General features: G+C 45.5%; 3 protein-coding genes across 4 annotated transcripts in view; 2 read left to right on the top strand and 1 right to left on the bottom strand.

Annotated features, from left to right (window-relative positions):
* The window catches only part of LOC6601823, a 50372-nt gene that overhangs the window by 8268 nt on the left and 24493 nt on the right, over positions 1–17611 (top strand). The window lies entirely within an intron of this gene.
* LOC6601827 lies at positions 9570–17307 on the bottom strand. Its single transcript, XM_026993534.1, has 2 exons — positions 16959–17307; positions 9570–10983 (listed from the first exon to the last, which is right to left on the bottom strand). Exons 1-2 carry the CDS (start codon positions 17044–17046, stop codon positions 9749–9751), a joined length of 1323 nt encoding a protein of 440 aa, XP_026849335.1. The 5' UTR covers positions 17047–17307; the 3' UTR covers positions 9570–9748.
* Positions 14775–16737, top strand: LOC6601828 (putative gustatory receptor 77a). The gene is made up of 2 exons (XM_002026858.1): positions 14775–15908; positions 16576–16737. Exons 1-2 carry the CDS (start codon positions 14775–14777, stop codon positions 16735–16737), a joined length of 1296 nt encoding a protein of 431 aa, XP_002026894.1.

Raw genomic sequence — 17611 nt, 5'->3', positions numbered from 1 at the left:
CTGGTTCTGGTTCTGGTCCTGGTCCTGGTTAATGGCTACCCAGGCAGCACGTCTGACAATTGGAAAATTGGAAGTTAAAACCATTAAATAAATGAGTGTCACACAAGCGAAAGAGACCGAGAGACAGGGAGAGTGAGAGAGAGGAATGGGGTAAAACACAATCACATTTCAGTTGCTGAGCATCAGCTCTGAAACTGAATGCTATTTCGGGTATTTTTATCTCTTTCGATTTACCGAGTCACCCGATAGCAGTCATTCCATCCCGTCCCGTGCCGTCCCGCTCCTCTCTAGCATCGAGGGGTTAACCACTTTGATTTGCTCTCGATGGAAACAGGCAAAACACCCAGCAGATACGAGTATACGTACAAAGCGATATACAGTCGTAGCAGAGGGATAAACCGACCGACTGACGAACAGACAGGAAGCCCTGTTTGAAAGTCAACAGTTTTAACCTAATCACAGTGGATTTTATTGCCGCCCCTCACACACAAATCGATATGAAACGGAAGGGAAGTTGGGAGAGGAAGGGTCCATTAGGGGAAGGGTCCTTGCCAGCCATTTGTGGGCGGACCGCACGGATATACGCTACCGAAAAAGGAATCATTAGGGTCGCCCTCTCCTGCCTGTCCTGCCTGTTGGCTGCCATTTGCCATTGCTGCATGAGAGTTTTCGGGTGCGTTAAGTGCCCCCCAGAAGAACCTTTTTCTGAGGGTTTTAGTTGGGTTACACTGAGAGAAAAAGCAAGCTAGGTTCTTCAATTTTCAAATGCTCAAAGCATTAAATGGTATCTGGATAAAGGATTAAGAAAGTTCTCTATAAAAACCATTATATAGAGACTCTTTAGGGAGACTCTTTTCCAATACTGAAACGGAAATCAATGGCAATACTCTCTCCCAGTGTGACTCGGCAGTGCACTCCACTTCTGTGGAGGTTTTCTTTCAGTGCAGCTGCGGATTGCGATGCGTATTGGTCTAACCGACATGGCGCCCTGTTTAGAATGGGAGAAGGGTACGGACGGGTGACGTGACGAAGTTGAGCTGAGCCCTAAATGTTATTTATCTCTAGATTAAATGGATTTGTGTGCAAAATTGTCTATTTAACTTGGGGAGCAGCCTCAGCAGAAGGAGCGGCCCCGTCGCCAGTGGCAGCATCATCAGCAACAGTGGCAGCACTTTCGGCTAGCTCTCAGCAAAGTGGCAGCTACTTCATTGTTTGAACTTTTCACTGAATACGTGGGCGTTTGATTGAGTTTCAACAAGGGTCTCTTCCAGTGTCTCCCACTGCCTTCGGGTGCGGTGCGGTGCCCAGCCCTGAAACGGATGCTGCTGCCACTGCCACTGCCATTGCCACTGCCTGTCGTTTCAGTTTCTATTGTCAATTAGAGCTGACAAGTGGCTGTCTATGGGCGAAAGTGTTCATCTTTGTTTCCTTTAACTGGTTTGGATGTCACACTACCATACGGCCTTCGGTTGACAGCCTGCAAGTGTACGAGTGTACGAGTGTACATATTCGATTGGTTAACGTCATCCAGGCATCTGTTTTGTATGGTAGCCACTTGATATTCGTTCCTCCCTTCCTTTCCTTTCCTTTCCCTTGGCTATTTCTATACAATTCTTTTTTCCATTGAATGGGGAATATTTCAGCTTTCAGTGAATCCATTGGCAGCACTCTGTCAGTTTGTAATGCCACACTGGGCAGCACTTTGACAGCATAGAGCATAGAGCGGAAATATTTCCAGCAGAAAGTCGCAAATTTACAATTTACAACACTTTGACAATTTGTTAACATTTTGCCAGTACTCGTATGTGTACTTTTTCTGCTTGAGTTCATTCCCCTCTCTGTCGCCCGTTGAGCGGTGGCTGGCGTGCTAAGGAACATGTCAACGGATGTCTTGCAAATCGGGTAGGAGACAGCACAGCTCGCAGACAAAGAGTTCATAAATGCGATAAATATTTCAACACTTTCATCAGCATCTTCCGGAATAAGCACACACATGTCTCATGGCATGAGTTCTTATGCCATTGATCTGTGGCTTACTCAACTGCTGAATACCAGTCGCTTCAATTATGTAAAACGTTGGATCTCTTATAGAACTTTTACGCTGGACAGCACTGTATGCCATAAATGATTGGCTGGAAGGATGGATGGAGTGGTCTGCGGAACAATGAAACATTGAATTATTATAGAATTTCCCTTTACAATAAATATTGGAGTACTTTCAACAAATTACAATCTATTTATTAATGATTTGTTGCTTTTTCTCCATCGATTTGCACCGCTGAGCACTGCATTATGATGGGCAGCACTGCACCACTCTATTACGATGGGCAGCACTGCACAGCGGCACAAGGGCACAGCAGCACGTTTGCACTCCTCCACTGCACTCCATTGAGCAAAACAATTGCCTGGGATTCACAATGGGAGCCGTTAGAAGCTCTGCCTGCACGGCTCTCGGCCAGATGCAGTCGACCGGACCGAACAGACACAATGGCCCCCAAATAAAAAAAAAAAAATAATAATAAAAAGAAGAAGAGCCCGCAGCCGGCAGCCGGCAGCCACCAGCCACCAGCCAACTAGAAGAAGAGAAAACCAATTCAAAATAATAGTCTAATAAACTTACTTAGCGGAGCGCACAGCTGATTAGCCTGCTGCCCGACTGTTCCCCACTGCCGGGTGTTTGTGGATCTGGTCTTGTGCTCATCTTAAAGCCAATTTTCCCACTCCTTCGACCAGCATTTTATTTTATTATTGCGCTCCTGCAGCTGGACCAACAACAACAACAACAACAACAAAAACAAAAACGCCGCGGTCGTTTGCTTAATGCGCCGCGTGCGCTGCGCTGTGTTCTGTCCTCTCCTGATCTGCTGGAGCCATGGCAATGGCAATGGCAATGGCATTGGGCGATGGGCGATGGGCAATGGCGATGGCCTTTTTGTGCTTATGGGTGAGAAATGCTTTCTTTATGTATTAATAGTACTTTTACTCCCTTTAGCACTCGAGAGCATACATCTAGCGATGGCATCGTGACGCGAGTTACTTTCAGATGGCCTTAAGACTAAAGATTTGTTCTGCCCCACAAAAACCATTCTATATATAAAATAGGTAGAACAGTGATGCCCATGGAACATGGAATAATAAGGTTAAGTGCTGCCTATTCGAAATTAAGTGCTGCCCAAGTGCTTAAAGTCTTCTTTGCTTTGCAAACCTTTAAAATGGTAGGATTATGATATTTTGCCCTTTATTTAAGCTTTTATGGTGCTGCTTCTACACGGTTGTGCCCGATTAGGGCTCTATTAACAGCTACCCATCAGATGCCAGGTTCAGTTTCGCTTGTTAAAGTGCTACCCATTGAGATGTAAACCCTTTATAGCCATGAAATTCTGTTGATTATGTAAATGTTTTATGAAATATTCGGATTTTTCATCGCTGCTCCGAACAAAACCCAAATTTCCCATCACTATTTGGCGTCCGATCAACATGCACTCCCTCTGTTCCAACATGCCACATGCCAGTGCTAAGGCGTCGGTCTCCCATTACCAAAAAAAAAACCCACTGGCAGGGGGCAGGGGGCAGGGCACCAAAGCACCAGAGCACATTTATACGGGAATGACTTCAGTGTTGTATCACGTAGTAAATAATTCCTTTGTGGCATTGTCTTGGTTGTTGGCTTTGCAGCTTTCAGCTTTCCTCCAGTCCGTCCTGGTCCTGGTCCTCGTTCTGTCGTGTCCTGTCCCCTCATCCACTCGAATGGGAACGGGGCGGGTCTAGAGGGTGTTTACGTGAAAATTGGTCTATGTGGGAGCTGCTTTTTCGGGGGTATGAGTCTTTTATTGTTACGTGGCAAATACAACATAAAACGAACGTGTAAATGTTATTTCTTGATTTATTTTAGCGGTGCATGCAGATGCTTACGCCGAACCGATTTTAAGGTTCCCCTGCCCCAACTCTGCTTATCCTCTAGGGCTATAACCTTTCCCAGTCCCAGTCCCAAAACCCATTTCCTATATCCAGTCGGAGGGGAAGCATCTTCAATTGGTTACGTATACGTACGAGTGCCAGCATTCAGCATTCCGCATTCGGTGGATACTTTTTCCGCTCAGCGCGAGAAGCGACAACAAATATAAAATATTCCGCTTACCTTGCACAAATATTTATACATTGTGTTGTGTGTACATAATATATAAAATTACTGCTGCATGTCTCTATATATATTCGGCGATGTGTATGTGTCTTTTTGTTGGTTTATATCTCGACTGTCCCCCCTGTTGCCCCTGTCTCCCCGGCTGCCCCGTTCTGTATAGCGTCTGTGTGTATATTTGCGATGGCATGGCAAATTTTTTTTGTATCTGTGGCATTTATTTTATGTTTCGTTTTGGGCACCCTGCAAAATAGGCACATGGGTCGTGGGGTGTATGGGTACTATCGATGCAGCTGCAGTTTATAAGATAACGGTTTTACCCATTCCAGCAGAAAAATATAGGATACTAGTGCTACCCATGCAACAGAATATAAAGTCAAGTCAAGCCAAAAAGCTAACAAATTAAAGATAAAAGTATTACCCATACAACGGAATGGGATACAAGTGTTGCCCATGAGAAGGAATATAAATAGAAGTGCTGCCCTTGGGAAGGTACATATATGGAAGTGCTGCCCACACTCAGAACTTTTGATTATTAACATTCGAGCACTCTTCTCCTCCTGTCTGCACCTTCTTTGTGCGGAATATCATTTTAATCATATAATTTCTGTCCCTTCTTTGTGTTGGGACCTTGGGACCGTGTATAATCGCTTCATGATTGTTTTCTGTTTGTTTGTTCGTTTGTTTGCTTCAGGTTTTGATTGCTTTCTGGCTTTCACCTTGGAAACTTGTGGATTTTCTCTACCAATTACAGGGTAACCATGGCTTACAGCCTCACTCATTGTCGCCATTCTCCAATCTCCAATCTGCTCCATTCCTGTGTGTTTGTTGAGTATTTTGTAATTTTTTGTGCCATGTTTTTGTTCTTTCCGCCCTGCCACCCCCATCGCTCCGCTCGCACTCTGCTGCCTCTGTGGCAAAGCAAACACTTTTCTTTTGGGTGCAAGCGACTTTACATAGCCCTCTCTCTGCTGCTGCCCCCGACCCCCCCACCAGACCAGAGCAGAGCAGAGCAGAGTCTAGGCCCAGAAGGCCCCCATGGTTTATATTTACCTCTCGGCTTAAGCCAAGGCGGCGAGACGTTTGTCTCTTGGCTGTCGGGGGGTATTACCCCGTCCCCGTACCCGCTCTTCTCTACTGTCTCCTCGGTGTTGGTTTTGTTTGGCTTGGGATTGGGTTGGAATATGGCTGGGTCTCTCTCTTTTTTATTGTTGCTGCTGCTTTCGGTTCCGTGTTTCGCCTGTTGACGCAAATTGCCAAAATTGCCTGCGGTTGTGTTTACATGGCGAATGTAACAGACAAGTGACAGCCGCACGCACCGAAATTCAAATAAAAGCCAATGCCAATGCCGTGTCTACAAGTCCTGCGGGCTGGCAGTGCGGGCGGCCGGTGCGACAGGGCATGGCATGGGATGGCATGGCATGGAATATGCAGGACGAGTCAGCAATCGTGCGGTACATTATTTAATTTTGACATGTGCTTGGGGTTTTGTCATCCGTATGTACGCTTTAACCGCACACACAGCCCACAGCCCACTGCCCACAATCCGTGTATCTATACATGTATTGTATCTGTGTGTGTCTGTATCTATACGTATTTTATATGTGTGAAGCAATTGGCAATTCAAATTTCAGCTAATGTGCTTTTGATATATGGATTGAGGTCTCTCTTGTTGCCACACTTTTTGCACATACAATATATACACAATGTACATACTGTACTGATATACATAGCTTCACGATAGCTCAGAGTCATTTGTAGCTATCAATAGATACGGGGTACCCCTCGTGTGGGGCTTCTTTGATGTCTTTTTATTGATTGCCTTATTCGATAAATCATCTTTGCATTTCTGTCATGTGACAATTGGCGTGGCTTCGTCTATTGGTTGGCCTCTGATCTGATCTGGATTGATGGCACTTACATTAAAATATATTATATGTGGATAGATGTAGATGTATACATGACCAAAATCAAGTGGCTTCCGCTTCCTGGCTGGAATGTTTAATGTGGCTCTTTGATGTTGTTTTGTCATGCTGGCTGCTGCATAATATTCAGTCAAGTGCTGCCCATGGAATAGAGTATAATGTCAAGTGCTGCCCATGGCATAGAATCGAGAATCGTTTAAGTGCAGTCCATTTGACCAGAAATTCAAGTCAAGGCCCGTATCAGTTTGGAAAGAGGATATCCAAAGCCGCGGTTGCCACAAATTTGTGTTTTTCCACTAGACTTTGAATGTAACTAAATAAAAAGTTGGGAAATACATGACCATCTGCATAATTACCATGAATGACTAAAGATAATAGTTTTGGTAATTTATTAACATTTTTTTTCCACGAATTCTAACTTTTTCAAGTGACAAGCATGACTAAAGCCCTAATGGACACGTTTTGGGGTATTCTTTTGGCTGTTAACCCTTTGTCTTCTTTTATTTCAGCTTTTACGATGATATTTCTATACATTTAAGACCTATTTGAATACTTTTACGTTTCTTGAGTGCTGCCCATCAGCTGGGAAGTGCTGCCCATTAACATTTAGATTCAGAACAATGTCACAGTTCTATTAATGGAGTAAATTATGCAAATTTATTCTTTATTATGTGGTTTAATTCTTGAATATTTCCTGGAATATGTCTTCGCCTTCAAGTGCTGCCCATCGGTAGTTACACCACGGTACAGTTGCTTTCTTTTGTTGGGAGATGGTGTATTGTTGATGGTTGATAGTTTTTTCATCGCCCTTTGAACATTAAAGAGTTTCTTTTACATCGTTTTTTACCTTCTTCTCCTGTCCTGTGCTGTCCTGTCCTGTCCGGGCCTTCTATTTATTGTCAGCACTTGCCAATCTCTTTTCCAGTCCTCTACATGCCTGCCTCTCCCTCTCCCTCTCTCTCTCTCTCTCTCTTTTCCATTCTGTTTTGGGCTTTTTGTGCAATGTTTGCAATAGCTATTCACTTTTTGAGACATGGATTTGATTGCTTGGATGCCTTTCAATGCCCTTTCAGTCCTCTCACTATTTTCGCTGTCCACTCGATTCAGTTCTGGTCTCCTCCTCTATCTCATCCTTCCTCTCCCACTCCCTCCCCCTGCTGTCGTTCCCGATGATTGCTGTGTTGAATGGTAGAGTGTGCCTAAGATATAAATTTCAACAGTATACTTTTCGTTTCTGTTTCGCTCCACTGTATACTTCCCTCCAATACTTTTGCTCCTGTTTATTTTCTGGTTTCTTTTTTCGTATACTTTTCTTCAGAGGCAAATCTGTGTAGTGGGCGCTTGTCCTTGTCCTTATCGCGAGGCAAGCTTTTTAGCTGGGGTCTCTGCTCGTTCTCCTCGTTTCTTGCTTTTTGCTGTGCCTCCAATAAATCTACCATCGCATATCTCTGGGACCCTCTACTGCGCTCTCTCTCTTGCGTGTTTTTACAGCATCAACAACAAAATAACTCAAAGTGTCATCCAAAACTCTTGAAGTCTATTGTGTTGTGCCTTTGTTGTACCTATACCTATACATACAGATGCCTTCTTCATCCTGTAGCTCTTATCCTTATACAAAACGTTTGACGGCTGCAATCGTTAGGAGGTTACACGTGTACCCAGGCGGACAGATGGACGGAAGGACGGATCCGGCTGTTTGGGTGTCATGCCTTTGCCTTTGCCTTTGCCTTTCAGAGCGGTATCGAAGCGATTGGTGAACCCATGCCGCCCCCAAGCCGCCCACGCCGCCCGCTCCCTGCTTCAAGTGGCATTTTTATTAGGTGTATGCCTCTGTAAATCACTACGCCACCCACTCAACTACTCCCACCGCTCCCCGCACTATACAAATACGTGTATATATAGTACCTATACCTTTTGCTTATATACTACTTTATTCATGGTATTTTAGCATTTGATAACAATCTAAACAAAATGTATGACATTGTTCGGGGCCCTCTCGTCGACAAAGGAGGGATTTGGGCATGGGGATGGCGATGGCGATGGCGATGGAGCACCCAATTCCCATGCATATTCGTATTTTTCAGAGGCTCTTTCTTCACTCCCACTCCCACTCCGACTCGCACTCCCTCTCCTCTGCCTGCACCTTTATGTATTTATTTATGTTACCCACTTCAATGTTTGGGTGCCTCGGCTGCCTCGGCCCGGGCTGCCTGGAACTTATTACATATTATAAATCATATCATGGCATGACATTATGCTTAGCATACAATTTGCCAAAAAGAACGAACGACCTTTAGGACCCTTACTCCAGCTTCTGCTCCCTCTCTCTTCCTCTCTCTATTGTTTGCTTTTTTCCGAAGGTCGCATTTAAAATTGTATACAAAACTTTTTGGGCAGATTTTTTGATTTTTTTCTGTAGAAAGTATTTCCATGGGCATTAGTTTTGTATGCGTACCGGCTCTGCTGTGGTACTTCTGATGGCAATCATATCGATGACAGAGCTCTTGGGTTGAGCAAGGATCCCAATGTACGTGGGGATCTAGAGAGGATGGGTATGGGGTGCCCAAAAATGATTTAAATACAAGATTTCCAGGTGCCTTTAGTACTGTTTGGGCGCCTTGAAACCAGAATACCCTGTACTCGAAAGCCAGGTGTTTTTGGGCCTTCTGGGTTTCTGAATTATGAATCGATTGGCCTGATCGATAAATGGCCTTCTAGTAGAGGTCCAATTATAGGTTGAGAAAACAAAAGAGCTCAACTTTGCAACAAATTGCAGCAAACAATTATTCAGCAAGCGATGAATGAGAGACAATCGATTTTTTAATTGGTTCTCCTCGCTTTGCATACCAATTTTGGGTTTTATTCTCTGTTTTAACATAAATTTAAATAATGTTTTTCTTGTTGTTTATATGGTAGTATACATTTATGTGGCAACATTATGACATTAGCTATATGTAGATGGGCGGGGGGCGGGGTGTTCCCCACTCTCGTCGGGGGATGGGATGGTGTTGGTGTGTGGGTGTTGCAAATACTTGTTTTCTTTTCGTGTGTTGACAAAATAACCATAAGCTAATTAGCATATATATCACATACTTCCTAAATTAAGAGCTACCACTAAAAACTAATCTTCTGCTTCTCCTTCTCCCTTCTTGTTGTTTCATCTTCGTCTTCTTCTCCTTCTCCTTCTACTTATTCTTTCTCTTCTGTTTTGGTATTATAGTTCTCTTAGATCAACAAAAAAAAAAAAAAACGTTTAAGATTTACTTCTCCTATATACAATTTATGGATTTACGTTTCTTTGTGTTTTTTTTTTTTTTTTTTTTTTAGTAACTCTTTTTTGTTCTTCTTTGTTTAAATTTATTGTTTTTTTTTTGTTTATAAGAATACTTTTTTGATTTTTGTTGCTGCGGAAGTTTCGTTGCGTTTTTCGGTTTTTTGTTTTTGTTTGCAAATTTTGAAAAAAAAAAAAAAATAGAAAAATTTAAATGAAAATTTAAAATGAGATCAATACCAAATAAACAAAGAAATGGGGTTTCGTTCGAGTCCCGGGGGGTATTTGGTATTCCTTTTTTTCGACAAAGAAATAAAGCATAGTCTGATCCTTATAATCAAATTCCTACAAGCAAATGGAAAAAAAAAAAAAAATTGTGCTCGGAAATAAGGTTTAGTTTAGTGTTCTGTTCGTTTAGATGCTATGATCCAGAATGGGGACCGGATCGTAGGAACGTTTCTTGGCACGCAAGTGCTGAATGTAAGAGCTGAGCATCAGGCAGACGAACAGCAGGAGCACCACAAAGAAGGCCATCAGCCAGAAGGAGAAGTCATTGTTCTCGCCCACAACCTCCACCATTTTGGGCTCCAGCTCGTAGGAGCACAGGCAGCATGGCTGCTGCGAGGCCGCTGTGGCAGCTGTGGAAGATGTGGATGGGGCTGCTGTTGTTGTCGTTGTCGTTGTGGTGGTGGTGGTGGTGGTGGTGCTGGCCAGAAGCTCCGCACTAACCGAACTTGTGGTCCGTTGCGTGGTCTCGGGGAGCAGCGGCGGAACAGGCTGTTCCTCTATCTCCTCGATGGAATCGTCCTCCTTGTAATCGCCACCTCCCTCCGCATCTGCATCTACATCTACATCCGCATCGTCTTTTTGCTTTTCATGTGGCATGGGATGGCCCTCGGGCCAGCATACGGGACAACAGGTGTCCCTGAGGTAGACATGCCGTTCGATGGGGCAGTCGACATTCCCACAGGAGGATATCGTGCACTTCTGCTCCCCCCGGACGCACTCGCACTCGAGGCACTCGTCCCGCCAGGTGTCGCCGTCCTTGAAGTACTCGTTGAGGTTCTTCGACTCGCAAATGGCATTCGATTCGACCTTCTCGGCGTCCGCCTCGTCGCAGCTCTGGCGACAGATGCGTGCCCCCGAGGTGCACTGACAGCGCTGGCACTGCTGCAGCCAGTAGAAGTCCGTCTCCCGCACCTCCGTGCAGTTGGGCTCCTTCCGGCACTGGTACTCCCCGCAGCACTGGCCCGGCGTGTCCATCGCCTCCGGCAGCACCTCCACCACAACCTCCCCCGCAGCCGTGTCGCAGTCCGGTATGTAGCACGTCCGGCACACACACTTCTTCGACAGGCAGCACTGGGCGTAGGCCTCGTCGGGTATGAGGCTCGTGTTGTACGACATCTGCGACTCCGCTGCGGTTACAGCGGTTACGGCAACGGCTGTGGCTCCAACTCCTGCTCCTCCCCCTGCTCCTGCTCCTGCCCCTGCCCCTGCTCCTGGGTGGATGGCAGTGTCGACCGCATTCCATTTAATGAGGTCCACGGCATTTAGTGTCTCGCGTACGGAGCTATCCGCCGGGCACTGCATATCCGACTCGGGCGGACATTTAATTGAGTCGCATAGATCCGGCAACGGTGGAAGGTCGACTGTAACGAAATATGAGAGATGTGGGAGACTCGTTAGTGGTTTTGCTTGTCAATAAAATATGAAGGTGGCTCTTAGTGGTGGCTTAAGTTGGCGGCAGGAGGCAGGGAATGCTGGGAGGAATGTCAGGAGCTCCTCCTCTCCCGAAAGAGCAACCACAATACGATCTAATTGAAGTGCCGAAAATCGCTTGATTCGAGGGGCCCCATAGAGACGATGTTAATTTAGCTTCCTTGGGCCATAAGTGTCTTAATAGTCTTTAAGAGACCTCTTTGAAGGAAACCAAATTCTAAAGGCCAACTAAAGACCTTTCGGTCTTTAACTGAGTTTTGATAAATATTTCATTTCCTTATCGACACCTGCAAAAGGTCCAAAAAGGGACTCAATATTCCTGGTATAAGATATGAAACCCAGAGGAAGATCATTTAGAAAGAAAGGAACAAAGAACCTTCCACTTCTCCAGTATTTATAATTCCCAGCCATGTTATGGATCTGCCATATCTTTATGCTCATGAAACCTCCTCCTTTTTCGCAGACCAAATGCATTAAGGTCGAGTCCTATCTGATGGACGACTGGTCCCCTGGTTATACGAGTATCTACGGCAAGTGATTCATTACCGAACAGTGGACCCTCTTCGCAGTAAACCAATTAAAGTTTCCTTCTATTGATGCCCGATTGTTGATTGTTGATTGTTGACTGTGGAGTGTGTGTTTGGTTTTCCATTAATTTTATACGAGTACTACGCCTGACACTCCTTTCCTGCACGAGCATTTCTATTGAATTTTCGGGAAGCTTTCTCTGCCACACAGTTTTTCCTCTTTTCCCTGTCGCACGGTAAGGGCTTTCCATTGTTCAAGTTAATTTGTCATTTTCACTCGCCCATATAATGGGAAATTTTCCTCCTTTGACGTTTTTGTTTTTTGTTTTTTCCCTTCCTTTTTCCCTTTTTTATCGCTCGATTTCGAAGCGAACAAACAATCGAGAGTTCGGGGGTTCACGGGTTCGAGAGTCGGGACAAAGTAAATATCTGCTTGAAAAAAAATCGACTTAATTTAAGCACAAGCATCTTCTCCTTCGAATATTAAAAACTTTAGTTTTTTATGCCGTCTCCTTCCCGGGTTCGGGGTTCGGGGTCTTTTTTCATCCGATTTTCATTGGACCTGCACTTTGAAGTCTCGGCTGATGCCACAGAATGTTGTTTGGTGGTTCGGTGGGGTGTCGGGGGCTCGGTGGGTCTCCAAACTGAGGGCTGCTTTGAAGGAGAGCTCCCATGAAAACTTCTTACACTTTATTTAATTAAAGTTTGTCTTGTGTTCCGTTGACATTCGCTTTTCGCTCTTTCGCTGTCGTGTTATCAGCGGGACAGTTGGGACAGTTGTTGGGATTGGATTGGAGTCGGGTCGGGCCGGGTCGGGGGGTCACTCATTCGCTGTCGTATTGAGTGCGCAATCTGACTTTGAAGTTTCGGCAAATGTCGACGGCAACGGCGACGGCGACGGCGACGGGAGGTTAGACTTAAACGAGCAGGCATGTCCCCGAAATGCCTCAAAAAACAAACAAAAATGCAAACAATTTAAATGCTGCTCAACTTGATTTTCGTGAGGCCGCTGATCCACGCCTCCCATCACACAGACGGAGCGAATACTCTATGTCTGCCACACGGGCACCTCAAAAACGTGGCCTCTGGCTTTGCAGATCCTGCAGATCTACTCTTTATAATGCATATTTCCATAAATCTTCATAGCTACACTCAGAGAAACACACTACTATATTTCACTTTGATTTCAACATTTCAAAGTGTTTTTAGGAATATCTAAATAAATTATAGAATCGAGAGATTTGAAGTGATTTTGAAAAACACTTTCCACTTTCGGTGCACATTGATTTTTTCTTGAGGTGTACTTCCTGGGGCATTTTTCTACAATGTACTTTCTAAAGCTCTGAAACACTTTTATATGGGCAAAATCTACAACATTTTGGGGAACAACTGCATCTTCCTGCACACACACAGGACACACATGACAGCCTCGAGGGCAAGCTGCCTCGCAAAAATGTGCATACCCTTCTATGGCTGGTTGGGGGGTTCTACAGAGTACACGAAACACGAAAAAATGTGAATGAATTAGCCGTCAGATGGAGGACAGGGCAATGCATTCGGTGACGAGGAGACCGGGGCGAGCGGGGGGAACGGGGGGGGGGGGGGGGGAAACGGGGGATTGGAGTAGCAGCCACCTAACCTAGATAAAAACCAAACCGCACACTTGGCTGCCTATTCAGATAAAGCCAGAACCAGAAACAGCACCAGAACCAGAACCAAAACCGAAACTAGAACTGGAGGCAGACAACCCAGAGATAGAGATAGAGATGGAGACGCAACAGCAGCAGCAGCAGCAGCAGCGGCAGCAACAGCAACCCGTCAGATACAAAAAGAGCCAGAATGGTGGCGGTGCGGCAATAACAGGAAGAGGACAAAAGCGCACACAAACTTGTGCGAGTACTCCGTAGGATACATGGGGATACTTCTTCTTCTTCTGCTTCTTCTGCTGCTGCCTCTCCGCCTCTCTGATGGTGAGAAACTTATAAACAGCCCCGTGGAAAGTTTTCATAAAGGATGAAAGTACACACACCGCCATACGCATATAGACACTCGAGTGTTTTGCATTTTATGTGTGTTTGTAGCAGCAGCAGCAGCAGCATGAATGAAAAACATCAAGGGGTCGGGGGTTGGGGGTTGGGTATTGCGAGGGAGGAAGAGAAAAACTCTTTAAAAAGCGAAAAACTTTTTTAATAATCCAACGACAACGAGGTACAACGCTTTTTATTTCCCAACTCCTGGTGCCGCCACAGATACAGATACTCGGAAAAGATACAGATACAGATACAGATACAGACTGTGGCCAGAGCCACAGAAATCACTCTTTCGTATGGCACACCGAAAGGAAGTGTGTCAGGAATTTAAATTGTTAGTTTATCCCCAAACCCCAACCCTCTCCCCCTCTCCGATCCACTCGCCCGCTTCGACATTGATTGGAATCCCAGATTGAATCCATCTTAACCCGTAAACGGGGGTACAGCAAAGCGCCCCCTTCGTGTTTCACCTTTCAGCCATTCACAGGTGAGAGAAATGGGGCAAAGCCACTTGGATATTGACTGATTTGGCTGCTCAAAACTGTACTCAGAGAGACACAGAGAGTGTCGAGAGCAAGCCACAGACCATAAGCTCTTTGATTTCACCTAATTTTCGTTGGAGTATCTAACAGATGCAATATCTAACTGAAATGTGATTTGCGTTTGCCTATCCGCAGGGTTTCCTACACTGGCCAAAACTGGGACACAGGCAATGGAGACATTCCTACTTTCAAAATCCCTGCAAGCCATTCGCTTATGGGAAATTTGGACATAAGACGTAGGAGAAGGCAATGCGTAGGCTTTCAAGGCTACAAAGTGTGTCAAACGTTTGCCCAGTGCATCCCGTTCATTCATCCATCCATCCATCCATCCATATCCATCGTATCCATGAAACCCTTTTGTTGTGGGCGGTGACTGCTCGTTGAATGTGTTACATGTGTATATCTGAGGGCCAGAGTCAGAGACAGAGCCAGAGAGCCAGAGATTATATCTGGCTGAGTGAACGCCTTGGCTAAATGAAATTCAATCAGGCTAATAGCTGGCGTAACCAATGCTCCAATGCTCCAATGCGCCAATGCGCCATTGCCTTTGGCTTTGATTCGATTATGTGTCCTCGACTCTCTGTGGCGCACCGCACAGAATGCCAGTTGCATTCACAACGATATGGCGTCGTCGTCGTTGGCGGGTTTGACATTTTACTGGCTACGAAAAGTGGCGATAGCGGCGCTGCTCGTGCTCTACGGACTGGCCAAGGTCTTTGGCTTGATGGCTGCCTCCACGCCGCGTGGAGGGCACCGGGTCCGGCAGTCCCTCTACTGGCGCATCCATGGCTATGCGATGCTCGTCTTCGTGGGCTGCTTCTCGCCCATCGCCTTCGCCTCGGTCTACCATCGGATGGCCTTTCTGCGCCAGAACCGGCTGCTCCTGCTGATTGGCTTCAACCGCTATGTCCTGATGCTGCTCTGCGCCTTTGCCACGGTCTGCATCCACACCACGAAGCAGGAGGAGATCGTCGGGTGTCTGAACCAGTTGCTTAGGTGTCGCCGCCGGTTGATGCGCCTGATGCACACCCCAGAGCTGAGGCAGTCCATCGACCGTCTGTCCACAAGGGGCAACCTGCTAATCGTAGGTGTGCTCATCGGGGTGTTTATCCTGTCGCCGGTGCACACCCTCCAGATACTGGCGTGGGACCCCGCGGTGAGGGAAAATTTCCTGTACGTCTTCAGCCTGCTGTTCATCTACGCCTGCCAACTGATCCTGAGGCTCTCCCTGGGCCTCTACGTCCTGGTCCTGGTGCTGCTCGACCACCTGGGGTATCATTCAAATCAACTGCTGGCCAGGCTCCTTGCGGATGCCGCGTCCCTACGGGCTCCCCTCGGCTATGGCATCATTCGACGGCGTCAGCAGCTGTACCACAGCCAGCAGACGTGGCTGGCCCTCGAGCTCTGGCGCCTGCTCCACGTCCACCACCAGCTGCTGGCCCTCTTCCGTTCCATATGCTCGCTCACCGGCCTCCAGGCTGTCTGCTTTGTGAGCCTGGTGGCCATGGAGTGCATGGTGCATATGTTCTTCACATACTTCATGCACTACAGCAAATTCATTCTGCGAAAATACCACCGCGCCTTCCCCTTCAACTATTACGCCATGACCTTCGTGGCGAGCCTCTTCGCCAATCTCGTGCTGGTCATATGCCTCACTCATCGGATGATCCGTCGCTTCGCCCACACCCGGGAGGTACTCAGGAGTGGTGTGCTGGCCCTGCCCCCGGGTGGCACGGTCAAACAGCTCAATGAAACTGTAAGTTCTTCATGGATAAATCAAAGCGAACGCTGAGAGTTGAATCTGTGTAAAATCAGGGGATTTTATAAATTAAATGATCCAGGAGACATCGTAGGCACATCTTATCTCTGATCCAAAGTCGCCCAAAACTTTAAAAAATGCAAATTGTTGTGATATTTCATTCGATTATTAATCTATCGAATTACTTAAAGCACTTAAAACGCTTCGGCAAAATGTGTTTTTTTATATTTCCTTCGATTATTAATCGATTATCATTCGCAACTTTCGCGGTATACTTCATTTATCGATTCGTTTCTCTGAACTTTGAACTTTGTGACATTTTTCTCGATTATTAATCGATTTTTGCTATTACTTAATGTTATCGATTTTCTGTTCAGTTGCAAAGCACTCAAAAATGGAGATATCTTTGATTTTTCATTCGATCATTAATCGATTTATAACTCTTTTATTTATCGAATTACTTAAAGCAGTTAAAACGCTTCGGAAAAATGTTTTTTTTTATATTTCCTTCGATTATTAATCGATTATCACTCGCCACTTTTGCGGTATCCTTCATTTATCGATTCGTTTCTTTTATCGATTTTCTGTTCAGTCGCAAAGCACTCAAAAATGGAGATATCTTTGATTTTTCATTCGATCATTAATCGATTTATCATCTCTGCAGCTTCACTACTACGGACTGTACCTGAAGAATGCCGAGCACATATTTGCGGTTAGAGCCTGTGGACTGTTCAAGCTGAACAATGTCTTGCTGTTCTGCATCGTGGAGGGGATGCTAAACTACCTGATGATACTCATACAATTTGATAAGGTCATAAACAAATAGACCAGACAATAAATACGATACAGCGACAAGTGCGATAAATAAATATGTGCATACACATATGTATATACATATGTATGGATGCATATGTGAGCACGAATATAAATTAAAATGTTCTCTCGACACTTAATAACTCTTGGGTAAACATTCAGCAGATTCAGATGCATGGAGGGGGAGTGGGAGTGGGAGTCGGAGTCAGATGTCTCTCTGTTTCTTCTACTTACGTGTCGTTGCACTGGATACAAATATTAGTCCATATATTATAAGCATATGGTGCAAGCACCTCCCAGGCTTGTGCAGCAGGCTAGCCATTCTGTGCGACTCGTGTGTGCCTCTGTATGGGTGTGTGTGTGTGTGGCAATGACAGTAGCTGATGACAATCGATATGACCTTGCCCCGTCCCCGTGCGACCAGTGCGGTGCGTTGCGGTCCGGTCCACTGAATTTTTGCTCAAAAATTGTGCTGTAATTCGTATGCGAATTCCTCCTTCGTCGCGATATCAAATCATATAAATGTCTTGTTAAAATTTGCAAAAATCAAAATCAATTGGCATCTCAGCTGCGACGAAATAAACTGCAAAAAAAAAGAAACGAGGAAAGAAATGGGAGACGATGAGAATTTATTGCGAGTACAAAAATTTGATGAAATATATACTGCATTCAGAGCAGCTACAGATACAGATACAGATACAGTAACGGATACGGATACGGATACGGGTACGGGTGCAGATACAGATACATGCCAAAGGCAGTAGTGGGCACTAGCTCCGAAGTGGGGAAGCGTTAATAAGAGTAAACGAAAGGTGCCTGCCCCGAAAAACGGTTCGTTTCGTTTAGATTCGATTTGATTGAGCAAAAGTTCTCTCTGGCTCTGGCTC

Source organism: Drosophila persimilis, unplaced genomic scaffold (assembly GCF_003286085.1).
Source record: "Drosophila persimilis strain 14011-0111.01,24,50 unplaced genomic scaffold, DperRS2 tig00000856-arrow-arrow-pilon, whole genome shotgun sequence".
NCBI classification, from domain to species: Eukaryota; Metazoa; Arthropoda; class Insecta; order Diptera; family Drosophilidae; genus Drosophila; species Drosophila persimilis.
The sequence above is the reverse complement of the archived record's forward strand: the minus strand, read 5'-3'. Positions and strand labels throughout refer to the sequence as shown.

Excerpts from the sequence above, each read along its gene's own strand:
- LOC6601828 (XM_002026858.1), top strand. The coding sequence starts at position 14,775 with ATGGCGTCGTCGTCGTTGGCGGGTTTGACATTTTACTGGCTACGAAAA. Across the intron at positions 15,909-16,575 it reads TCAAACAGCTCAATGAAACT|CTTCACTACTACGGACTGTA; the intron begins GTAAGTTCTTCA and ends TCATCTCTGCAG.
- LOC6601827 (XM_026993534.1), bottom strand. The coding sequence starts at position 17,046 with ATGGCTAGCCTGCTGCACAAGCCTGGGAGGTGCTTGCACCATATGCTT. Across the intron at positions 10,984-16,958 it reads TGTATCCAGTGCAACGACAC|TCGACCTTCCACCGTTGCCG; the intron begins GTAAGTAGAAGA and ends ATTTCGTTACAG.